This window comes from Megachile rotundata, chromosome 7, assembly GCF_050947335.1.
Source record: "Megachile rotundata isolate GNS110a chromosome 7, iyMegRotu1, whole genome shotgun sequence".
Lineage (NCBI taxonomy): Eukaryota > Metazoa > Arthropoda > Insecta > Hymenoptera > Megachilidae > Megachile > Megachile rotundata.
In genome coordinates this window covers 8,083,042-8,110,108 of record NC_134989.1, presented here as the reverse complement: position 1 = coordinate 8,110,108, position 27,067 = coordinate 8,083,042, and the positions used below count along the sequence as shown (strand labels likewise).

General features: G+C 28.5%; 3 protein-coding genes across 6 annotated transcripts; all 3 read left to right on the top strand.

Moving 5' to 3' along the window:
- The first annotated feature begins 3,990 nt into the window (after positions 1-3,990).
- LOC100879398 (pyruvate kinase) lies at positions 3,991-14,711 on the top strand. 2 transcript variants are annotated; one of them, XM_003699168.3, is made up of 8 exons: positions 4,001-4,140; positions 9,525-9,560; positions 10,816-11,160; positions 12,143-12,329; positions 12,410-12,931; positions 13,072-13,410; positions 13,529-13,685; positions 14,292-14,711. In XM_003699168.3, exons 2-8 carry the CDS (start codon positions 9,534-9,536, stop codon positions 14,302-14,304), a joined length of 1,590 nt encoding a protein of 529 aa, XP_003699216.1. In that variant the 5' UTR covers positions 4,001-4,140; positions 9,525-9,533; the 3' UTR covers positions 14,305-14,711. The 2 variants fall into 2 exon arrangements, with proteins under 2 accessions (XP_012140818.1, XP_003699216.1); XM_012285428.2 differs by lacking the exon at positions 9,525-9,560 and having other exon boundaries at positions 3,991-4,140.
- A 189-nt stretch (positions 14,712-14,900) lies between these two features.
- On the top strand, positions 14,901-25,681 carry LOC100880060 (pyruvate kinase). 3 transcript variants are annotated; one of them, XM_003699174.3, is made up of 10 exons: positions 14,901-15,290; positions 15,763-15,904; positions 16,199-16,437; positions 17,563-17,740; positions 18,220-18,438; positions 18,506-18,681; positions 18,748-18,978; positions 19,798-20,020; positions 20,580-20,836; positions 25,663-25,681. In XM_003699174.3, the coding sequence occupies exons 1-9, from the start codon at positions 15,225-15,227 to the stop codon at positions 20,798-20,800; spliced, it is 1,695 nt and encodes a 564-aa protein (XP_003699222.2). In that variant the 5' UTR covers positions 14,901-15,224; the 3' UTR covers positions 20,801-20,836; positions 25,663-25,681. The 3 variants fall into 3 exon arrangements, with proteins under 3 accessions (XP_003699222.2, XP_076389957.1, XP_012141373.1); XM_076533842.1 differs by lacking the exon at positions 25,663-25,681 and adding an exon at positions 23,005-23,197; XM_012285983.2 differs by lacking the exon at positions 14,901-15,290 and having other exon boundaries at positions 15,790-15,904; positions 16,179-16,437; positions 25,663-25,679.
- Positions 25,677-26,633, top strand: LOC100880174 (short neuropeptide F). The gene is made up of 3 exons (XM_003699175.3): positions 25,677-25,764; positions 26,067-26,248; positions 26,574-26,633. The coding sequence occupies exons 1-3, from the start codon at positions 25,677-25,679 to the stop codon at positions 26,631-26,633; spliced, it is 330 nt and encodes a 109-aa protein (XP_003699223.1).
- The last annotated feature ends 434 nt before the right edge of the window (positions 26,634-27,067 follow it).

Here is a 27,067-nt window from a genome sequence, read left to right as displayed (position 1 = left end):
GGAAAACAAATGTTATTGTTTTGTGTACAATTGTGCAGTTATTAACAGAAAGATATTTAAAATCACTATCTATTCTCAAATTGGGTATAAAAGAGTATTATAATATTTCATACATTCCTAAAAATATGATTATATTTACATTGCCATGTACAGAATTATATTTTTTTATATATAACAGTGTATTTACCACATGAAAAACTACTCTTTTTATAACTGTAAACAAAAAATCCTTGAAACAATATATTTTTTTAATTTTGAAAATATATATACATATGAATGTGTATGGGAACACTTACATATATGATCATTCTACTTGTTGTAAATTAAATTATTTTGAAATAAATACAATATACACAAATTTTGTCAAAATAAATTTAATCTCCAGTTATGCATATATATGTTAGTTTACATGCATTTAATTTAACTATGTATTCTAAACTATTTAAAAAAATATTAAAATAACATTACAGTATTCTTAATTCGTAATATTAATTTTAATTAATACTTAACTTACAATACAGGCACATGCACCACTACCATAAAATTATAGGAAAACAAATTTTAGTATTTATTAATTATATGATTAATTTCATTAGTTTTTAGTTACATTATTTAATGAAATAAACATAACTATTATTTCATTAAAAACAATTACTACTATACTATATATTATAAGTAATAATATAAAACAAACATCCTAAATATAATTACTTTGCTGTAAAATCCTAATTACAAATTGATATAAGAACAAAATACTATTAGCTTCTATTCAATAATTGCTTTACATCTTATTGTAAATAGTAACAAATGTATCCAAAAAAATATCTGTACATTTTATTGACTTTAAGTATTGCTATTATTTTTTTTAATAAAAAAAGACAATATGTACAGGATTAAATACACAAACAATGAATAGTTACTTATTTTACTTCCACTATTTTTACAAAATGAAATACTTACACTTAAAATGTTGATTCTAAATGCATTAGAATATTTTTTCTAACACTTCAACTAATATTTAGGTTAACTTTCCACTAAAGATTATATATGATTATTTTTTATATTTATACCAAAAGTATTATGTATATAAATATATACCGAAATAGTAAAAACGCATCACTTAAAAATTACACTAATTAAATAATTATGGTAATACTATTCCTCTTATGGTACTTGAGATCAAGAAAACGTTAGAGACGATGCAAGGCTTACAATAGGTAGATTAAAAAATCCGTAAGAACTCAAGAATCATAGATGTAAGAATATATGGGTGGATTCCATATAGCAAAGTCCGTACTTCTTAGCCGTCGCTGTTTATAAATGTAAGGAGAATATACCGGGATGCAGTCAAATAACTCATAAAAACATTTTCTAATTGGCTCACTCGCCGGCCGGTTTATCAAATCAAAAGCAAAGAAAACTGCATTCAATTATAAGGGTCTAGGGAATATTAGAGACCTCTGGTGATGAAACCGAGAAATTTCTAAAATAATTGGGAATCCTCGTATTTTCTGGATTGCACTTTACAGGAAAGATAAGAACATCAGTGATTTTGTTCTTTGATGAATTTAAAACGAAGAAGCAATATTTTTTCGTATTTTTTGTATATTTACAGTTTTTCTGATCATATATTATTATATATAATTTATTCAAAAACGATGAAACATAAAATTTAATTTAATAATATAAAACAATTATTTATTAAAAATCTTTGAGCTTGCAAGATCTCTTAAATAATTAAGGCGTTGCAAATCAACAATATTTGATTCTGCCTGTGCTTCAAACCATTTGATAGCTATGTTTAAAGCAGCTAATGCATGAGCATCAGTAGGAATTGTTTCTTTATTATAGTCATTTGCTGTACTGGATTCAGGTTCTTCAGTACTTTCCATTTCTTCTGCTTCACTAATAGCATTGTATCCTGCAACTTCGCATATAATTTCTTCATCATTCAAAACTTGAAAACTGTGGTCATTTTCATCACTCCTAAGCCAGTTTATAGTGTCCTTAATTTCCCAATTGTCACTACATGAAATACGTTTTGCAACATGATGAATTTGTAAAATTTCTTCTATATCATTATTTGTTTCTTTATCTATTACTTCTATCTTTTGTTTATCATAAAGTAGTTTCTTCCATTCTTTGTATAGATTTTCTTTAGTGACTAGGTTCCATGCTTTATGTATTATATGGCAACAGTCTTGTAGTGCAAAATGTTTTAAAAAGTGTAATACATCTAAATTTTGTTTATCTTCACCCAGTATGCTATTTAGCAAATGTTTGCGATATGTTCTTTTAACTTTTTCAATTATACCTTGATTCATTGATTGTATTACAGATGTTATGTTTATTGGAAGAAACCTAATATGAAACATTTCATCTGTAAGTGCATTTAACTCTTTTAAAGAATGCAATGGTACATTATTTAATATGAGCAAAACTTTTCCTTTCCTCCCACTTTCTTCCTGATACTTTTTTACATTTGGAATAAAATCTAAAAGGTACCATGATTTAAATAAATCAGTATTCATCCACCCATTCTTTTGTGTTTTATAAATAATAGGAAGACTGCTAATATATTTCAAACACTTGGGTTTTTGAGCTTTCCCAATCATAAACAATGGAAGTCTATGTGAACCTGTGGTATTAAAACAAACCATAATAGTCACTCTGTCTTCATATGTTTTACAATCCACTGAAAGTTGTTTCTGAGGTAAAGACCTCCAGCACAAACTACTCTGATCTGCATTATATATACAGTCTTCTGAATAATTTTGTTCTTGTATAAAGTCACACAAATTCTTTTTGAATGTTTCACCAGCTTCTGCATTTATAGACTGTTTTTCAGCCTGAATATTTAATAAACGTATTCCATGACGTGCTTTGAAATTTCGTAACCACCCTTTACTAGCCTTGAAATTTGTACTACCCCTCATTTTTTTATTTAATTGCAAAGCCTTTTCACATAAAATTGGACCAGTAATTGGTGTGCCTATAGTACGCTGTTGCAAAAACCATAGAAAAACTGCACTTTCCAAATGGTCATTTTCTGCAGTTGACATACTCTTTTTGTTACTCCCATAGTTTCCATTAACAAGCATATTTGCTTGATATTTCAAAATCTTATCTTCATTCGATTTTATTGCTGATATAGTTGATTTGCCAATATTGTATTTTTGTGACAAAGCAGTACCAGTTTCGCCCGTTTTTAATCGTCTGAGAATATCACATTTTTCATCAAGACTGAGCACTACCCTTTTTCTTTTTAAAGATTTATTGCAGGACATATTGCTAAATACAGACACATCAAGTTTTAACAGTAATTGATGTTTAAATGTACATCGCCGCTGTTACATATTTATATCATGTTCACCTGTTCCTTCCCCGACACATATATAATTTATTTTGAATATAAAAGGATGTTTGTAAACATTCATCATAATATGCGTTCATGTAACTGAAACTACGTTCGACCATAGTTTGGATAAGGAATAGAACAGTTAGCACTAAAAAGAAAACTTGCCGTTGAGTTAGTGTATTGTTTTATAGAACAACGTACTTTTTTTTATCTTACTTACATTGTTCTTTTTTTTTAGTTTATTATAAAATTCGCTTATTAATTTGGTAAATAAAATGGATGCGAACAAGAAGAACCCGCCTTAACAACAATTTCACTAAACACATATTGTGGCGGTTACGTGAAAACAAATGTTCGTACCAAGATTTGCAACTTAAACTGATTAGTAGGGTTTATTTATGTAAATATGAGGATTTTCTTCTGTCTACAAGCTTATTTAACGCATTGCTGTTTTAGAAGAACAATTATAAAGACCTCAAAGGTGCTACATATATTATTTTGTTTTTTAACCTAATCAATAAATTTGAAAATGTCATTATGGCAATCCGATGCTCCCGCCATCTCTCCTATTGAATAGCAACTTTGAAAAAATAAAACTAGATTTGAATTGAAAATCAGCCTGAAGATAATAGATAAAGTGTACTAGAAAATAATGACCTTTGGTGTCCTTAAAACAGTTTCTCAGAGGCCGTAGTGGGAGAACGTTGATCTTGGTGTACTTCTGCGTTGTTCATTGATTTCTGTTTTCTTAAATTTTACTTCAGTTTAAATAATTTAAAAAGGTAATAACAAATTACATATTTCAATTAAAAAATTGTATTTTCGATACCGCTGTAGGCAGTGATAATCTTAAAAGGTTATGTGTTTTAAGAAATTTTAATATTTGTTACACCCAATATATTTCAATATCTTAGCATTTACGTGTACTTAAAAATTTTTATTTATTTCATGTAGGCTCTGTTATATATACGTACAATATTATAATATATAATTATGAGTTTTTTCGGATAGAGGTACTTACATAAAACACAAGGTGTGGATTGAATATAGCATTAACCTTGAAAAATTTAAAGTCACTTAAGAATTGGGCATCTTTATCAAAACCGTTTTTAAATCTTTCAGACATTATTGTACGACTTCTTTACTTTTTATGGTATATTCTTTTTATTGATATATAACTCAATTAAAAAATTTGTTTTTCTTATTCTATTGTCTATAATTTATGTCAAAATTTTTACAATGTGCTTTTATTGTTTTAATTTAAGTTCAGTATTATAATGTATGAAATTATTTTTTTAATTAATTATTTATGTCATTATAATGAGCTTCTTTTATATTTATGAGTAAAATTTGTTATATTTATGTCTGAAAATGTTGTACTATTTGTTAAAATTACAATCAAGAACTTAGGAGATTTATTTGTATATTTAACATATGTTTTATGTAATGACAAGTACAGCAGTTATTAAAGTACACATTTATAGTTGTCTGATATCAATAATTTTATATTAATTACTATTTAATATATGTCAGCAAAGATACAATTTTTTGTGAAACTTTTTACTCAATTTAATTGTATTTATATGTACAGAAACTAATTATATTTAATATATTATGACAATATAATGAATGAGTAAAATATTAAGTACAAAATTAAGAATCTACTTGTCTTTTTATCTAAAATTTGAAATAATGTAATTATATTGTATAACCCTGTGATGAATATTATCATAGATTGTATTGTCACATCTCTTTTAGTCGAATGAAAAAGAATAAGATATGCATGACTTTGAACTACACATGATCATGATTGTATAATAGTTCATGCTGTCGATCGTTTCATTCAAATATCATAAGAATGCTTAATTAATGTTGCAATATCTTAGTGTATCATGAATAGAGTACAGTTCATAACATGCTAGTAAAGTGTGATAATGTTATCACATTTCATACATGATCATGCTACATCAAATCAAATCAAATTTTGTAATGAGCTTTGTTGATAACACTTAATCAGCTGCCATGTATTATTTTAATTATTATTGCAAACATGATTAATATCAAATTTCATTAAATATAGGTTTGTTTGATACAGAATAATTAATTTGATATTTTCATTCTAACACCATGTATCAAAAACAAATTGAAAGTTCATATGAGGGTAAATAAGATTTTTGAATCTGGCTTTATATTTGTATGATTGTCTTGTATAATATATACATAATGTATTGTATAGTACACAAGACAATTATGTAATCTGCACTAAAATAATCAGTGTTTTGCATTAAAAAACTATATGCTAGAGATGGATCTTACACTTTCAGTTTGGTTGGAAATAAAACAAAATGGCAGTCATAAAATTCACCATGAACCTAAAAATCAAAGTCAACATTTTTTTATTGCATTGTATTCTAATTATTGTAAGGATAAGAAATGCAAAAGGAACCATCAATTGCTAAAATATTCATCTGATTTTATTTATAATATATTTATACCTTATAGTTAGAGTTTAGATAGAGTGTTATTGATGAAATATGTCAACTGATATGTCCAGAAAAGGTCTGGATTGCCATGAACTTCATTGAATGGGTCAACAGTTCAATGACTAAGAATTGATAGAGCAACTCTTCACCTGACAAAGGGGCAGTGGGTTATCCTTGTATCTAATGACGTATAGGGAAGAATGTTATCATTTATGTACATGTTTATCTGCTGATGGGCTTACGTAGAATAGTTGGTCTAATAAAGTCAAATGATTATATTGTTTGACAAAAATTCTATAGATGGACACTAGAAAAATTGTACAGAAATCTATGATGCACAAATTTTTATACACAATATTTCATCTGATTTCAGTCAGAGAACTTTTGGAGGATATATTTAAAGTTTATTAAATAGGCTGTTTATTTCCTCATATTTGTGTCCCTTGTCTTATTTTAAATACAGTAACAGTAATCTCTCAAATAAATATAGAAGTAACAGCTCTGGAACTATTTATATTGCATCTGACATTGAAATATACACATAGTCAGTTTGAAAACTAAAGTGATAAATATTGTGTTTAGCAGTAAATAAGTACATAACACTGATCTTAGCTTGTATTATATCTAACTTGAAATGTGAATAAAATCAGTGTTTGAAAATTAATAAAACTTTAACACAATTTTTCAAGGAAGTGGTTGAGTCATGATTCATGGTTTCCTCTACACTTTTTATTCTTGCAATTCATAGAATGCAATTGCAATAGGAGAAAGTTATAACCTTGATCTTGCAATTCAAAGTCAAGGTAGTTATATCATTTACGAGTAACTACATAACCTATTTCAATGACTTTGAAATCTTTTCGCAAGGGCAACAATGTCATACAATGTCGAAATATATTATCTAGTAAATTAATTTTTCTAGTACTTCCTGTTTCAAGTTTACACTTTGGAAACGTGTCTTGGACAATCTTTTTGATCAACACGTTTTTTTCACGTGGCTTATCGATAGATCATCGTATTTATCACATCTTTAATTAAATGATAAAAGTATAAAAATTCCATTCAACTTGGAAATTGAGGAAAACGAAAGAAAAGTGTAATAATATAATTAAATACGGTTTAACTTTTCGACATTTTGTTTAAACAATTTTTTAAATTTTCATAGCAAAAATTACGATCGAATACATAGTTCAGTTTTGATGCAATTCATATTTTTTTTATCATTTCTGTTATTGCGTCATTATTTTATTGCCATAATATCTCACATTTTTCCTCAAGGACATATCACGTAGGTTTATCAAAATACACATTCCTTTACGTGTTTTTGAAAATTCTATTTTCTTTCAGTAAAAATTCCGGAATTCGCTTTAAATTTTCTGCACAACTTTTCTAAATAAATTTTCTATCAGAATTAATTTGTTAATAAGAATTAACTGAAAATAAAAAATTATATTTCAAAGTAAACTTACGATTTACATATCGGATTTTTTACGAGCAATTTCAAATGCTATTAATAACAGGTGCTCACCTTTTACATTGTTTGCATTGCTAATTTTGCTTAAGTCTAGTAGCGAGATACAATGTTTTACACAACTTGCAGCGTTCGCACTATCATAAAATATATTATTTTGACGTATTTGAACGCACATAACTCGCGCGTAACCTAAATTATTATGCATATGTCTTTTGAAAGTTGTAATAAATAATTAAAGAAATATCATAATTTTTCTACACACGTTTTACTAATATATTTACGGGTATTTATTTTGTAATTATAAATGAAAAAAAATTATTAGGTAATTATAAATCGAACAAGTTTGATTACGGAATATTTTATAAACGGAATGCGACAATTACAATTTTTCTGCGGATATTGGTAATCCACTTATCTCGTTATCGATCAAGATAATCTCGCGTTTATTAATACTGTAACTATAAATTACATATTATGGATTAATCCATTATATAATTTATGAGTACCACATTTTTATAACATAACAAATGTTTACTTTGAAAGAGAAGAGATAAAATTAAGTTTTTCCAGTTGCAAAATAGCACAAAAGTAATTTGTAAGTATTAATATTTTGAAATATTGTTTTTATTAATACATTTACATACAATGTACAATATAATATAAAAATTACAAATACTTATCACTAAAGTGATTCTTCTAGCATAGTTATAAGACACTGCTTATTATCTTAAAACACATATGTAGATTACTTCACTAATTTTGATTAATATGTTATGACATCCATTGTCATATAATCATAATTAATACTAAAGTTGGTAAACGAGCACGGGATGCTTTCCAGAATTAAATATCGAAATAAAACAAAAAAATACACATAATTTATTACTAAATATATAATACTATTTTTAGTACTCACATCCGGAAATTACATAATTAATTTAATCAAAGTTCACATATCTCTAGACGATGGCGGAAATCAGTGCAGACAGACGATTTTTTTTATCCTAAAAGAGTATATCTATTACATAATTTATTATACTCACTAACGTTTATGGTATATTCAAGCTCGTTATTAAAATAATTTATTAATTATTTTATTTTGATACGCCTATAAAAAAATTATTAAATGTTATATTAAAAACGTTTTGGTAAGCTAGACAAATCTATATTTCTTTTCGTTATCGATTCACATGACACTTTTCAGGTTAATTATTATTTAATTCTTGATTAATTACTGATTTTTATTTATATAATATTGATTTATTGAATCCCTGTTATGTCTTGTTATCTTGAAGTGATAAATTTGTCAACATTGTAAATACAATTATGTTATCTTTGAATGCAATTTTTCTCAAGATATTCGTTTTAACATTTTTTTTTTTAAATTATTCAAAAATGACAGGACATTGATGGAAAAAAAAACACAAAAAGAATATTTTAGGGTTAAATTATTTTATTTAAAAATTAAATACATTAGCTTTTTAAATATTTAGTTATTTTTCCTTAAATATTTATGTAACAAAATGACTATTATTTTGAATATAATATAACACTTTAATTATGAATTAATTGTTTTAAATCAGGTTTTATTTTTCATGTGAAATTTCTTACATAGCTATGTTACTATAATTATATAAATAATTATATAGTGCAAATATAAATAATTATATAGTCAGATGTGTTGGAAAAATTCAATTTTTATAATATTCAGTTGAATGTTCACAATAAAATGTTTAATATTAAAGTATCTATATTTATTTACACAATTAAACTATTATTGTACATTTATCTTGAACAACTAACTTCTTCTTTCAAAAGTTCTTGCAGTAGTAAAATACATATTACTAACTTGATATTTATTTACTTGTTTATTAGCAGTTATATTAGCATTAATGTAAATTGTTCTTGATTGGCTCAGATTAATACTTGATGTTATGTGTAAGAGAAGATCGGTACTAGAAATTATTTTCGAAATAAAATGGCGCGATTCGAATTTGGGTATATCTGCTGTGTGCACTGGTACCGTCATCGTCTAATGCGTCCTGTGGATATCTTCAATTTCCCTCTCTACTTTCGTTTGTCGCAAAACTTCCGTTGCTTGTCCAATAAGCAATTTATACCTTGCGCACCAACAAATGCAGCCAGACAAAGCCGTGGTCTCATCGAAACTGTATTGTCACTAATTTCTGTCTCTAATTTATTTGCGCAGCCTGCCAAAATGGTTTGGGTTACCGTCGACGATAAGGTATTTTCAGCATACTTAGTAGCCAACGAAGAAAACTGTTTTTGGAGTGATTTTTATTTTTCTCTATTGCCTTTGTGTGTTTTCGTTTTTGGGTTGCATGTATTAACAAGACTGCGCAGAACGTTTGCGAACAGCATGCGGGAAAAAATCGCAAGCGAATGTACGGTTAAGAGTTTGTAGATCCGTTTTGCACATGTCCTTGATTTCTTTCTTTCAGTTGACTCAAGAGTTACTAATGCATTTGCCATCGTGTGCTAAATTGTTCTTTTACTATTAAAGTATTTTAACTATATCAAATTTTCAATGTTGAAAAGTATAATGAAATTGAATATTTATTAATTTTGTAGGAGTTATTTTATTTTACACATGTCAATGAAATTTGTTATATTTTTTATTATAATAATTTGCAAGGTACTTGTGCAAAACTACGATTTTTTACCTTATTATTTAATTTAATATTTAAAATAGTTAGTACAATTTTTCTATATTAAAAAATAAGATTATTAGTATAGCTTTACTACATTAAAAAATAAAATGATTAGTATACTTTTAATTCACTAAAAAATATATCTATTTTGCCAAAGAAAAATAAATATACATTTTCAAATAATTTATAAAAAAAATTACATTGTTTATTTCAAGATGGTGCTATAATAATTATTTTTCCCATTATGAATTAAAATAATAATAATGTAATTTTGTTGAACGTCCTTTAAACAATTTTTAAAAATCCCAATTTATTTATGATACTTTCTGTATGCTTTAATTGCACCTTTTTTTTTAGTGCATTTTTATTCAAATCTGTATATAGTGTAACAGTAGTAATGTGGGGGTATCTGTGGAACATACTAATAAGTACATAACATTAACAACTTATACAATAACTTTTATATTGTTTTATTTGTAAATTTATTTTATGGAATATTTTCACTACTTTTCTTATTTCTTCATTTAAAATTTTGCTAGATTAAAATATAAACTAATTGGGGTTTGATTTTTATATGTGCTTACATATAGCTATGGATGTAAAAGGAACCTTAAAACAGAGATGAGATCAACTCGCGTTTTCTTAGTCCTTTTTTAATTATTTTTGAGCAGTAGCAACTTTTTACTTGAATATCACACCAAAGCCTCAGGACGCTTTAAAGATAAGCCGTTAGATATTTGAATCGTTTGCAGTGGTAGTTGTGCAATTGTTTGCACTTAAATAGTTTACAAGAATTCGATAGAATTTAATCTTTCTACATTTTTGCAGATGGCCGGAAAACCGAACACCCAAGCTTTATACGCTCAAAGCCAGTTGGATCACATGTGTGCCCTGGATATCGAAAGCCGAGCATCCTTTGTCCGCCTTTCGGGGATCATTTGCACAATTGGACCGGCTTCAAGATCCGTTGAAACCCTTGAAAAAATGATCGAAACTGGCATGAACATTGCTCGATTGAATTTCTCCCATGGGTCTCATGAGTACCATGCAGAAACTATTAGTAATGTGCGACAAGCGCAGAAGAACCTCTCCGCTCGTAATGGCCTCAATGTTCCTGTAGCGATTGCTCTTGATACCAAAGGTCCTGAGATTCGTACTGGACTTTTGGAAGGAGTATGTAGTTCATTTTTAATTCACCCTCAGTGATGAATAAATAGCTCGTCAGTCACTTTACAATCCTTATTTTTACTCTACTGAGCTGTACAGAAACTTTTATCACATGTATAATGTTAGAGATGTTACAACTGTATAATGTTAGAGATATTACAACTGTATAATGTTAGAGATGTTACAACTGTATAATGTTAAAGAGATGACAAGTGAAAAGAATGTGAATTCTGTTAGTTATATTATGGTAGTCTTTTTGTAACCACTGCACAACTGTTCTCATACTTGCTATATACAGCTCAAAAGGTGATGAGCAGAAGTCATGTGGATTCAGTTGATTGTACTATGGTAGAACATTTTTGTAATACAACAGTAGACATACTCTCGTCGCTTGTTAAAATGGCCATATCTATGTAAGCATTCATGTAACTTGAGAAGAGTATCCACTGTACAACTGTTCTCATACTTGCTGTATACAGCTAAAAAGGTGATGAGCAGAAGTCATGTGGATTCAGTTGATTGTACTACGGTAGATTTTTGTAATACAACAGTACAGATATTACCATCATTTGTTAAAGTGGTCATATTTGTGTAAGCATTCATGTAACTTGAGAAGAGTGAGAACGAGGAACATTTATCTGGTGCCACTCCTCATATTGTAAGACCAGTTCTTGTCACTATGTTATAACACTGACAGTTCATTGCACGTATAGCTTCTTCAATATCTCCTTAAGTAATGATAAGACAGTACCCGATGGTGGGGATCGTGAGGTGACGAGTACTTAGTCATCACTGCATTAACATTTTTAAGATTACACGTTGTTTAACCACTTTAGTTTAATGTAATACCATATTATCTGTTTCACAGTCAAGTATGTTATGAAATCTGTATATTGAATAATTAAGTTCTGTCAAGTAAATGCGTGTAGATGTAAGCATTGTAATCACATAACTTCAGTTAAAATATTTGTTAATTAAATTTGTTTAGGGTGGCTCTGCAGAAGTTGAGTTGCAGAAGGGCCAAACCTTCAAACTGTCCACTGATAAGGCTCATGCGGAAAAAGGAAACGCCAATTTGGTTTATGTGGATTATGACAATATCTCTAAAGTACTGAAGGTTGGAAACCGTGTCTTCGTTGATGATGGTTTGATTTCCCTCATCGTTACTGCAGTCAGTGCGTATCATCTGAAATATATAACATTTATATTCCTTAGTGACATGAATTTTATAATAATTACCTTTGGTATATTTCAGGTCCCGAAGTAATTACGACAACCATAGAAAACGGTGGAATGTTAGGTTCTCGTAAGGGTGTCAATCTGCCTGGTGTACCAGTCGATTTACCAGCTGTCTCTGAGAAAGATAAATCCGACTTGCAGTTCGGTGTTGAACAAGAAGTTGATATGATCTTTGCTTCATTCATCAGAAACGCTGCGGCTTTAACGGAAATTCGATCCATTCTTGGCGAGAAGGGCAAGAACATTAAAATCATATCGAAAATTGAAAATCAACAGGGCATGACAAATCTTGATGAAATCATCGAAGCTTCCGATGGTATCATGGTAGCACGTGGTGATCTTGGTATTGAAATACCACCGGAGAAAGTGTTCTTGGCGCAAAAGTGCATGATCAGCAGATGCAACAAAGTTGGAAAACCAGTCATTTGCGCTACACAGATGCTTGAATCTATGGTGAAGAAACCGCGCGCGACCAGAGCTGAAACATCAGACGTGGCTAATGCTATTCTTGATGGTGCAGACTGTGTCATGTTATCAGGTACGGTATAATTTATATTTTGCGTATATGTAAATGTACGTTAAAATATTCTGATTCTTTGTGACGAAATAAATTGAATAATATTTAAAAATATGTAGTCAGTATCGACATCTATATGATATTTATTGTGGTGTATTAAGGTGAAACTGCTAAAGGAGAGTATCCATTGGAATGTGTGCGTACAATGGCCAACATCTGCAAAGAAGCAGAAGCCGCCATTTGGCAAATTCAAATCTTCCATGATCTGGCGAACAAAGCACTGCCTCCAGTTGATGCTACACATGCCGTCGCAGTTGCCGCTGTTGAAGCATCTGTGAAGTGTTTAGCAAGTGCCATTATTGTAATTACAACCACTGGTCGTTCAGCACATCTGATCGCAAAATATCGGCCCCGTTGCCCAATTATTGCAGTAACTAGATTCCACCAAGTTGCACGACAAGCACATTTGCACCGTGGTATTCTCCCACTCTACTACGAAGGTAATAAAACATTAAAATTCAAGTTAATTTAAAGTTTATCAGATATCAGAAATTAATCTTGATTTGCTCGTCATTTTTAAATAAATTCTGAAATTATAATTTCTTCAATTATGTACAGATGCGCCATTGGCTGATTGGGTGAAGGATGTTGATGTCCGAGTTCAGACTGGTTTGAACTTCGGCAAAAGTCGTGGTTTCGTTAAAACCGGAGATTCAGTTGTAGTTGTCACTGGATGGCGACAAGGCTCAGGATTTACAAATACACTTCGTGTTGTGTACGTAGATATAGAAGTTCCTCCAGATGATGATGCATGTACTGTTCGTAGTGAAACAGATTCGTATGAATATATCATGTGATCGAAACAACACATTAACATTTGTTTATCGGTTTGTTTTGCATGGTCTGCATAGCTAATACAATTTGCATGCTTAACTGTGATTAATATTTATTTGCTTTATGATTTAATGAAAGCGGTTATGTGTATTTGCAGTTTGCTTTTTCAGTATTTTTCAAAGCCTTAACATGTGTTTTAACATGTATTTGTTCCAATTTAATTATATTGTTAAAAACAACTATAGTTAAACTCGGATTAGGTTATAATCTTACTAGAGTGAGATGTATGTTACGTGTATATAAAAGTTTTACGCTTTTTGTGAAATAAATAAAGGTGATTACTAGATGGGAAGCAGTTTTATTGTGTAAAATATTGAAAACAATATAAGAGTAATTTTGGTTTTAATGCTAGAAATTTGCATGTTTGTCACATAGTTCAGTACTTAACATGTCCTTAGGTGTATAACATTAAATCACTTTATGTATATTACAAGTTTATATATTTTATTTTTTAATATGTATTTTCACATTTACTTTTTGTTTCTAGGACCGTTGATTAAACATGCACTGGCTGGGCTATAAAGAGCAAAATGGTTCAGTAACTTTAGCTTTTGAAAATTCAGTATGTATATAACTTATACTGTATGGTGAATTTAGTAAACTTGTTAAACGGGTAACAATCTGAAAATGCCGGTAGCTGCAGTATTATTGCTGTAACAAAGTACCTACATACATGAATGCAGAAGTGCACATATGTATTTTAAGGTATACGAATATAGATACAAATGAACAAACACACACACGCACACATACACACTTACACGTACATATACATACCTCTATTGAAGAACAAAATGATTATTTGAACCAATAAATTATTGAAATCAGAGATATTGTTTACTAGAAAAAACATGCTATGCTTGATTCCTAATTTCTGTAGGAAAGATGAATAAAAAAGTTTATTTTATTCTAGAATGCTTATTATTACCCTTCAATTTTTAATCCATGACTTCCTACATTTAAATAGGTAATTTGACATTAGTAATTTGAGTTTAGCCTAAATTTATGTCTAAATAATTATACTTTGTTGTATATTTAAAAAAACTCTGCACGTTTCATGATACATATTCTAAAAATATGTTTTCTCAGAAAAATATTAATTCCTATTCAAAGTTTATAAAATAGAGATCGTTTATTAATCTTCTCTTACTTGTAAACTGTAATAAGCTGAAATCTTTACAACTGAAAGATGTTAGCTCTTTTATTATGATTCGAGTTACTGAGGTTTGACTGTATGTTTATTGTCAATATTCAAATTTTTTTTATAACCACAAAATGTAGTATTAAGTGTCAAATAACCTCACCAAACCAATAGCAAAATGGATTACTTAACTTTTGATTATAATTACTGAAATTTGTGTACATGTACAATTAGTCCCCAAAAATTACCAAGTGTTTTGTACTATACGTAATATATACCATGATATGTTCTAATGCAAATTCGTCAGCAACGAAAGTTGTGAAACCATGTCATCAACCACCATGGGTATTTTTTATAGTTATTATTAGATATAAACTAATGCATTCAAGTTATGATATTATTAATTTACTGTAACAATGACATAATTAAAAATTTACAATTTTTAAAATATTAATATAAGAAAAATGGTTTTTGTTTATATTTTTCAAAGTCCTTTTTTGTGGTTTTTGAATGATGTCATTATTATAGCAAGTAAGCAAACTTCAGAATAGTAAGTATTTAAATAATAAAAAGTTGAAGAAGTCTAGTTGATTATTATAACAAGGTGTTCTTTTTCTAAGTAATTACTTTTCAAATATTTATTATTATTATTTGATGAATATTAATATATGTACTTATATTGGTATTTTTATGTACAAAATAATTTGTTTTATAGTAAATAAAAAAATTACTGATAAGTGATTATACTAAAGTAATAATTCTTCCCTTATATTCACATATTATTTTTATATTTATTAACGTTCATTTTGATACATAGATGGTACATTTAGAAGACCACTGTTTAATGGATAACCAATTAAGTGCTGCCTATCAAACTACACGTCTTGAGCACAATATAAATCTTGATATAACTTGCTGTCCTAAAGTAGCAAGACTCACTAAACTTATGGTTACACTGGGTAAGAACATGTCTCTTTATGAAACATTTTATGAGATTTAAAAAAAAACATAAAAAATAAAAATCTCATATAAATCGATTTCAAATGAACAAAAATTTAAAACTCGAATATTTAAAGAAATGTCCGAATGGTTCTTCAATATTAAATTTAATTATTAAATGCATTCTCAAAATTTTAATTTCACATGCAGATATTACATCACTTATATAAAAAATTATTTAATAGCTATACTTGTCGCACAAGAATTCAATTAAGAACAAGTTTGTGCTGTCAGATCTTACATGTTTGATATAGGTAATGCGAATTCTCATCCCGAAGCTATCGTTGAAATGATGATGGCTGGAGCAAACATAGTCCGCTTGAACATGTCCCATGAACAAGAAAAATGGCATGCAATCACGGTGCAGTCTATTAGAGAAGCTGGAAATAGAATGTATGAATACACCAGCGATATTTATCCTTTAGGAGTCGCGATGAATTTGAGAGGTCCCGAAATACGGACGGGAATATTCAACGGTGATCCTCTGAATAGAGTATGAGAATTTAGTTTTTCATAATTAAGTTTCGTTTTAATAATAAAGATTATATTGTTTGTTGAATTCGTTCTGGTTCGACAAGGTATATATTATACAGGATGACCTAACATTCAAGTTAGGTTATTCAAAACTGTTGAATTATGCGTTATAAAAAAATCTTTGCTTAGCGATCTTTGCTTCTGCAAGATTATATGACTTCAAGGAAGACGATGATGTACTTGATCATTGTACATTGATATATTTCCTTATGGGCGGTGTTTAAGAAATTTTGAAGATCAACATAATTTGAAGATCAATATTTTTAAATGGAATGCTATATGTATTTTTTATATTATATGGGAGTGTGTATCAAGATGAGTTTAACCATGATTATTTGATGACCTATAGGACCACTCAAGATCAATAACAAAGGAAGTACTTCGAATTTCCGCTTGTAGAGATTTGTTAGACAATTTGGAAATTTGGAAAATTTAAGAATTTGTGAACTTGGAGAATTTGAGAAATTCGGATTTGAAAATATGAGAATTTGGGAAACTGGGATTTGAAAATATGAGAATTTGGGAAACTGAGATTTGAAAATATGAGAATTTGGGAATTTGGAAAGTTAGGAATTTGAGAATTTGAAAACTTGAGGATTTGGAAATTTGAAAAAATGGAAACTGAGAATTTGCAAATTTGAAAACCTGGGAATTTGAAAATTTGAGATCTTGGGAATTGGAAAATTGGAAAACTTGAAAAATTGGTCCTTTGAAAATTTGAAAAGTTAGGAATTTGAGAATTTGAAAACTTGAGAATTTGGAAATTTGAAAAATTGGAAACTTTGAGAATTTGCAAATTTGAAAACCTGGGAGTTTGAAAATTTGAGATCTTGGGAATTGGAAAATTTGAAAAATTGGTCCTTTGAAAATTTGAAAAGTTAGGAATTTGAGAATGTGAAAACTTGAGGATTTGGAAATTTGAAAAACTAGAAACTTTGAGAAGTTGCAAATTTGAAAACCTGGGAATTTGAAAATTGGAAAACTTGAAAAATTGGTCCTTTGAAAATTAAAGAATTAGGGAATCTTGCATCTGAAAAATTCAAATACTATATATTGTTTTAAATAACGTATACTGTTCTTACAGGGATATGCACAATTAAAAGAAGGTGGTATAGTTAGACTGGTAACGAATGATCTTGCAAAACGAGCAGGATCTGCTTGTTGCTTTTGGATTTCCTATCCTAATTTACCACGAGTATGTCGTCCCGGAGATAAAATACTGATCGATCGTGGTGCTGCTATACTGCAAGTCAGATGTGTTCGTTAGTATACTTCATTCTTATAATTAGCAATACACACTTATCTAATTATACAAAGAAAAATAATAAAAATTATAAAAGAAAGAATATCTTTATTTTTAAAGATGAAAAATATTCTGCATAAACAAAAACATATTCTTCATTCAAAATTAATAAAAATTTCCTGTATAATGTTATGCATACGTTATATGTGTGTACGTAATATATGTACAAAATTATCATAATCATCAATAAATAACATTTCAAATCCGAAATACAAATAGATATATAAACTAACAATATCAATGCAGCTTAATACATTTATTAATTTTGATGAAACTGAAAACAGTACAAATGTAATACTCAAGAAAAGAAAGGCAATTATTCTGAATTTTATTTTATTTAACATTTTATTCAGCTATATTGAAGAATATTAACTTTCTTACAAAAATGATGTTACATAAATGTAGACATTTATAAAAATTGATATGTGTTTAATATAGGTGAAACATCTCTAGTTTGCAAAGTCATAAAAGGAGGTATTATAAAAGACGAAAAACTTGTACAATTAATGGACAGTATCATTCCACTGCCTCAAATTTCTGAAACGGATAACGAACACATTAGACTAGCAGCCGACTTAGAATGTGACATTCTTATAGCGAATCACGTGCGTAATAAGAGACTTATTAACGGGATTAAAAGTCGCTTAAAACAGATAGGTATATTTGCATTACTGGTATTAGAGCTGTAATAAAAAAGTACCGTGCTAATTTATTTTGCTTGAAGGCGCTAATAAAGTTTGCGTGATGGCGAAAATTTCTTCGCAACAAGGTTTGGAAAATTTTGACGAAATTTTGGGCGCTGCCGACGCTATTCTTCTCGATAGAAAAAGCGTAGAAATTGACGTGGGTCCTGAAAAGATGTTTCTTGTTGAAAAAGTTGTCATTGGGAAGTGTATGAATGTGAGTGTTTATAATAAGTTAATATTTTTATTTCGTAAGTATTAAATTTTGATGTTTTGATTTCAGGTAGGAAAACCAGTTATGTTAGCTTTTCACGTGCCTAACTGCGGACAACCAAGAATCGACATGAATTTAATAGCAAACGCGGTGTTAACTGGCACTGACGGAATTTTTCTTAAGACGGGTACTTTGAATTGCAAACAAACTAGCGAATTATTGAAAAATATCGACGTAATATGTAGAGAAGCTGAAAGCGCTAGATGGCAAAGGGAAATCTTTAACGACCTCAGTCATAAGGTGTTTATATTTAAAATATATGCAAGGTGTTACCTGTAACGCTACTCACGATTTTTCTCCCACTTGCAGCCACCTTACGGAAAAAGTTTAGAACAATATTTGCAGGGTATGAAGTGGACAATAGATATTAGTAAAGCAAATTTTGAAAACGGTTTGTTCTCTTGGCAAAGTCAAGGTTACCTTGTGTTTTTTAAATAGGAACATTTTTTATTCGTAGCTTTAGAGGACATCGAGACGAATTCAAAACACATATTACATGATATTTTTATTAACATATTACTCGATTTACAGAAGTGGAAATGTGAAGTACTTAGCTTTTAACTTTGGTAGTGTAACCATTATTTGATTCCGAAGAGATTACTGAATGTAAACACACGACTAGAATGTACGAAAAATACACTTTATTTAATTACATGTTCAAAATGTATGCCGCCTTCCATCACGTAATATTCCGGTCGTTTACTTCACATTTCCACTTCTGTAAATCGAGTAATATGTTAATAAAAATACCATGTAATATGTGTTTTGAATTCGTCTCGATGTCCTCTAAAGCTACGAATAAAAAAATGTGTTCCTATTTAAAAAACCCAAGGTGACCTTGACTTTGTCAAGAGAACAAACTGTTTTCAAATATCTGTTTTCTAATATCTATTCTGCATTTCATACTCTGCAAATATTGTTCTGAACATCTTTTCGTAAGGTGGCTACAAGTGGGAGAAAAATCGTGAGTAGCATTACACCCTGTATATTTTATAAACTTATGAATTAATTAATGAATGATTTATTTTACTTGAATATGTTTTTTTTGTTTGAAAATAGATAGCTATACCTTTGGATCCTTCGCAAGCGATCATCGTGGGTGCAATCGAAACATGTTCAAAGTCTAACGCAGCTGCAATTATTGTAACAACAACAAGCGGTCGTACTGCCACTATGTTGTCACTATATCGACCTAGATGTCCTATCGTTGCTATTACTCGTTATGGAATTGTTGCTAGATCGTTGCAACTTTATCATGGACTTTATCCACTTCATTATATTAGTAAATATATCTTCTTTTTATTTGACAGTCACAATTTTTCGATAGACAAATGTTCTTGGGTTATGTGAGTAATTCATGGTTTGTGCTAATGATGAATCCTAGAAGAGTTAATCATAAATTATAAGAAAATTTAAATCCTAGAAAAATATCCTCAAAAATTATTATCCTTAAAGAGTAATCTTTAAAGGATTATTCAAAGTTAGATATGAAGATAGTACTTCACCTTTGTAATTACTTTTAATTTATGTAAAAATTAAAAATTGCCCATAAATAAGACATTTATAATAAATATTTTGTGTGTAGAAATGAATCTAAGATTCTTTACGAATCTTAGATAGTAATTTATCTCAAACAGTAAGTACTAGTAATTTATTTTAAGACAAATGCATTCCCCTATGCTCGTAAGGTTAATAAAAATATTTTATTCAACTGTATTCAAGAATATTAACTTTCACATATGTGTGCACATGTATGTACATATCTGTACAATATTCAATATCTTCAATAATTCAGATATCAGTAAATTTTACATAATATATTTATATGATTGTTAATGTAGATCCGCCATTATGTGACTGGAGTAAAGACATGGAAACTCGGATCGAAAGCGGCGTCAATTTTCTCCGAAGAAAAAAGTATATTAAAGTTGGTGACGCGATTATAATCGTAAGTGGATGGCGTCAAGGAATAGGCTTCACGAATTGCATACGCATAATTTATGTTCCACCTGAACACGTCTGTATACAAAATGAACTATCAGATTTCGAACTCTGCTTGTAAAACATTCGGAAAACCAACTCATTTTCAAATAAAATTGTAAATAAATAAAAATTTGATCAAACCTATGTGTTAATATTTTAATATGTAATATTAATGTTAAATATTTTTATATTAAGGTAAAGCTTTGAGTGTCTTTTGACAACAAATATACTTTGTAGACAGTCATTAAATTAGTAAATAATTCTTCTATTTCAAAATAGTAATTTTTAAAACTGTTTAGAATATGCAGATATCTTTTGTTAGAAAATATACTATTAAAATTTTTATTTTATTATTTTTTGTTATAGTATGTATTTAATGTGAAGAACTTATTTTTATAGAACTCATTTTGCATAGTGGCTCAAACCTTTTTAAGATGATCGAGTAACCTTGATGTGTGAAGGTCAAGGTCATCAAAGTTTCATGTAACAATAAGTAACAAGTTACTATACAATGAGTGATTTTTTATAACAATAAGTTTAAGGAAAAAAGACAGTACACATGTACCATAATTCTGATTAATTAAGAACGAATACAAGTTTGAAAGGGTTATGATACGTTATCGTAATCAAGATTAAATTCTAATAAGTATCGATCACTAGCGAAATATTTGCTTGATAGGAAATATCGATTTATAAATTCTTGAAACAGATGTGAAATATCAAATGTAAATATTGCCGTGAACTAATAGAAATCGAATTATGAGATTGGCATACTGTGAAATATTGCTTTAAAAGTAATTTCGAATAAGCTGTGACAGAAATGTATTAGAAGAGTAACTTATAATAAAATGAAAAGTACAAAATATTTTTAAATTTAATTAATTATTTAATAACAAAATTATTAAGTATTTTATTTCTAATATTAGGATTTTATCGTTTATTCTTGTTAATTGATTTTTTCACTAAGAGCGTCATTATTTACTGGTGTTTTTGCAAATTTCTTCTTTGTTGGATTCTAATTTATTTAGTTTATTTAGTGTTTTTATATACATATACATACAGAAAAATGTCACAGAAATAGTGAAGATTTTCTTAATTTGTTAGTTTCATAAATATTTAAAGATACAAATAGAACTAATTTTGTAGATTACATCATGTGTTGATTGAATGTTGGACGTGTTAAACGATATATTTAGCTCTTTCAACATAGGGGTAGATTCTAGCATTGCATGTAGTCAATTAACTTGGCTCTTATTGTGAGTAAATATGTTTATTGAGACTTTAACAACGGAGTTTCTCGAGTGGACATTAACGTTAATGACGGGATGTAATTTTATACGTTCTTGTACTTCTTATGTATGTTCAACTATCGATTTTTTTTCTGCTAAGGGAAGATTATTCTGCCATTAGTACTTTTTGGATGAAATTGAGCTTAAAACTGATTTATGATTGTAATTGTTTAAATTGAAGATCTACTGCATTCTCATTTTTTTTTAATTTTATAAAAGTTACTATTTTTATAGGGGTAGTTTATTATTGTTTTATTATTTAATTTTTATTATTTTATCATTTACTATTTTAGTAGATTATTATACCATTTTTAGCATTTCATTAGGTTTTTATTTTGCTGTTTTGCTATTTTATTGTTTTGTTATTGTAATATTTTATTATTTTGCTAATTTACTGTTTTAGTGTTTTACTATTTTGCAATTTTGCAATTTTACAATTTTACTATTTTACCATCTTACAATTTCATAATTTTATAATTTCACAGTTTTACAGTTTTACAATTTCACACCTTTATAATTTTACAATTTTACCATCTTATAATTTTATAATTTTAGAGTTTTACAGTTTTACAGTTTTACAATTTTACAATTTTACCATCTTACAGTTGTATAAGTTTAAAAGTTTTACAATTTTACAACATTACAATATTACAACTTTACAACTTTACAACTTCACAATTTCTCAATTTCTCAATTTTATACATTCAAAACAATATTAATCAACGAATTTGCTTTGTAATAACATTCGAACAATAAATAAACTTATTTTAAAATCATAACTCGTCACAAAGAAAATTACAATCCTCCTCTTCAAAAATAAAAAAACTAAAATATACAAAAAATTTGTATCCGTTTTTCTTTCAAAGTAAAAACACGAATTGTCATCCTAATGGTTCACAAGACAAAACGAGAAAAATATTATTCCACTATCTACAATACACAGAACAGTATGTTTCGTATCTTAATCAAGGCTAATCAAATGTTCTTTCTTAAGGTTATTCATTGCCTGCGATTGAAAGATGATTGAACTCCTACTGTGAATCGCATCTAAGATTTATCTCTTATTCATCAAACCTGGGTCAATTTGAATACTACAAAAGAAGTAATAAAGATACCGCTGTACAAAGATAAAAAAAACAAACTCTGTTTGTATCATATTTTATTTAAACGAAAAATACAAACATGACGTGGATGTCTTTTAACTTTTTTAATGTTCTAAGTTTTCAAAATTGTAAGCTTACAAGTTGATAAATTTTCAAGCTTCCAGATTAGTAAGTTTACAAATTCTCAAGTTTTCAAGTTTATAAATATTCACTAACTTACAAGTTCCTAGGTTTTTAAGTTTACAAATGTTTTATATTCTAATCTTTTCGAAATACAGGACTTCAAGGTTTCAAGAACCACACACTCACACATCTTCAAATTTACTGATTCACAAGTTTCCAGATACCCAAATGTTTAACTTCTCAAAATTTCAAATTCCTAATTTCTCAAATCCCCAAATCCCAAAATTCTCAAATTCTCAAATCCCTAAATTTCCAAAATTCTCAAACCCCTAAATTCTCAAATTTCCAAAATCTCAAAATCTCAAAATCTCAAAATCTCAAACCCTCAAATTCTCAAATCCCCTAATCTCCAAATCCCTAAATCCTCAAATCCCTAAATCCCCAAATCCCTAAATCCCCAAATCCCTAAATCCCCAAATCCCTAAATCCCCAAATCCCCAAAATTCTCAAACCCCTAAATTCTCAAATTTCCAAATTCCCAAATCCCCAAATCCTCAAATTCCCAAATTTCCAAATTCCCAAATTCCTAAATTCCCAAATTTCCAAATTCCTAAATCTCCAAATTTCCAAATTTCCAAATCTCCAAATCTTCAAATTCTTCAAATCCCCAAATTCTCCAAATCCCCAAATTCTCCAAATCCCCAAATTCTCCAAATCCCCAAATTCTCCAAATCCCCAAATTCTCCAAATCCCCAAATTCTCCAAATCCCCAAATTCTCAAAATCTCAAACTCTCAAATTCTCAAATCCCCTAATCCCCTAATCCCCTAATCTCCAAATCCCCAAATTCCCAAATCTCCAAATTTCCAAAATTGTCAAACCCCTAAATTCTGAAATTTCCAAATCCCTAAATTTTCAAATCCCCAAATCTCCAAATTCCCAAAATTCTCACTTTCTCAAATTTCCAAATCCTTAACTAACTTCCAAAAACTTGCCTAATATCTACTACAAAACATTAAAACAATCTAAGGAATCTTACCCATATAAAAATCTTATTTACACCTTACTATATGTGTACTCACCACACGTCTATACATAATAATATATGGCATTAGAAAATAGAATCGCTGAATCATAGAATTGCAACAAACCTGAAATTTCTTTATAAGGCACATATATGTTAGAAAATGAGATAGAGATGAAAAATGGAGACGCTTGCGCTCGAAAAGATCATGTAGTTGCTTTCGAGCGGTCACCTATGTCTGCGCCCACACTCTCCTACCCCGTAAAATCCGCCGCATCCCCTATATATATGAAGACACCCTCGATACTGTCTCATTTCTCATCGACACTATCGTATCGTGCAATTCGCTAGATTTCTACGATCGCGATTTCCAATAAGCAAGTTCAACGATTCATTGAGATTCTTCTTCGTCTATTTTCGATTTGATCGGTGAGTTCGTAGACTATTACATTTTCCTTACAACTTTACAGATTTGTAGTAGTTTTATTTTTTTTCTGTATTTTAAGTTATTTTTATTTTAGTTTGATATGTAATGATGTATGTGGGCTGTCCTTGTTTTTAAAATTATACTGCAGTTGATAGTTCAAATGGAGTTTAAATTTTGTGATAGACTTCTCACTTCTCAGTTCTCACTGTAGTTCTATGCAAATGTGTGTTTATTTAGGAAATTGCTTTTGAGAAGAATAAAACGTTTTCCTCTTTGAAATAACTTTAATGAAAATAAAAGGTTTTGTCTTTAATATGATTTTTATAAATGTAAATAATTTCGTGTTTGATATGATTTTTATAAATGTAAATAGTTTCGTGTTTGATATGATTTTTATAAATGTAAATAGTTTCGTGTTTGATATGATTCTTATAAATGTAAATAGTTTCGTGTTTGATATGATTTTTACAAATGTAAAATGTTTTCGTCTTTGAAATAACTTTCTTAACAAATATATTTGGATGGTTTAGTTTGTTTTCAAGTATATTTTGTCAAACACGTTGCTTTATGAATATAGCAATTCAAGAGAACAATAGTAGATGTTTATTTAAAGTATGTTTAAACATTTTTTTAATTCAACGTCTGAGTAATGAAAGTAATATTTTGTAATGAAAAAAGAAAGTAGTAGTTATAGATAAGGATAATAATGAAATACAATTATATGGAAGAAATACAGTTTTATCATCGTATGTGTGTAAGTGTACATACTATGTACTTTATTTCTTGAAAAATCAGTATGTCTTTACAGATTTGTAAAATAGTTTAATTACATTGTAATAACTACAAGTTTATCAGTGTAGTATAATATTAAGCTTATAATTATTTCTATTAGTATCTTAAGATATTAATTTTACTATGCAAGTATAAATAAAATATATTGTGCTATAAATATAAAAATTGACTATTTTGTTCTTAGATAATTATAACAAGATGTTATCTGCATCCTGTATGAAAGCAATCTTCATCTTCGCCATGATTGGTTTCGTTTTTGGCGTCGAAAGTTATATGGACTATGGAGGTAAATAAAAAGTTACATTTTGAGAAGATATTTTAAAATAAATTAAATATAAAAATTATAAAACTTGTGGATGTATTTACAAATTCACAAATTTACAAGTTTACAAGTTTACAAATTTACAAATTTGCAATTTACAAATTTACAAATTTGCAATTCTATTAAATTTAAAAATTAAAAACTCTTAAAGATCATAGATTCTGAATATTCTTCTTCCAAAATTTGTAAAAGATTTTAAATCTCTTCGTGTTCGTAACGATGTATATTTGAGTTATTATATTATTAACGAATACTTGATATTACAGATGAAATATCAGATAAAACACCAGCGGAAAATATTCACGAACTTTATAGACTTTTACTACAACGCGCTGGTTTAGAAAATCCTGGATATAATGAAGCTCCATTCGAACATTTAATGATTCGTAAATCTCAGCGATCACCTTCATTGCGGTTGCGTTTTGGACGTTCAGATCCTCATCTAGCTGTGAGTATAATTCTTTTACTAAATTTAATTATTTTACTACTTCATGGTTATTTTCTACTTCACGGTTATATTAAAACGAAAATCTCTTTGAATTTAAACAGTTATAGAAAACTATGGTGAAATGTAATACTGCAGGTTTATACAGGGTGTTTTATTTGAGAAGAAAGAGTAGAATTACACAAATTATTACACTATTATTTACCTTATTTAAAATTTAATGAATTTACTAAGTTAATAAAGTATTGCCTTTCTATTTTTTTATCCATTAATCGCGGTGCTAAATAAAAATGAAATTGCTATTAATTGAATTGCTTTTATTTTTCAGATGCGACTACTATCCAGACAAATGAGCGCCATCGCACCACCAAGATTTGAAGATAATTAAGTAAAAATGTAGTTTATTCATTTATTTATTTCTCCTTTTTATGTACGCTAGCTGTAAACATGATAATTATTGACTGTGTAATACCTGATTCTATAAATTATTATTACTTATTTTATTAAATTATTTCTGTATTTAAAACTGATCAAATTCTTAGCAAAAGAATTGCAAGTTTCATTTTCAATATTTAACTGCTTTGTATTCAAAGTTTTAATTATAAAAGTATAAGATATATTTGAAAATGGATAATGCATGATAATGTCGAAAAAAAAAATAGTTTAATAAAAGGTATTACTGTAAATGATATATTTAGAACTTCTGTCTGTGCTATATTTGTCTGAATTCGATGCTTATTTATAGAATAATAAATAAAGTTTTACTGTAATCTGTGTTTGTCTTTTTGTTAATTTTCTTAAACATACAAAATTATATATCAG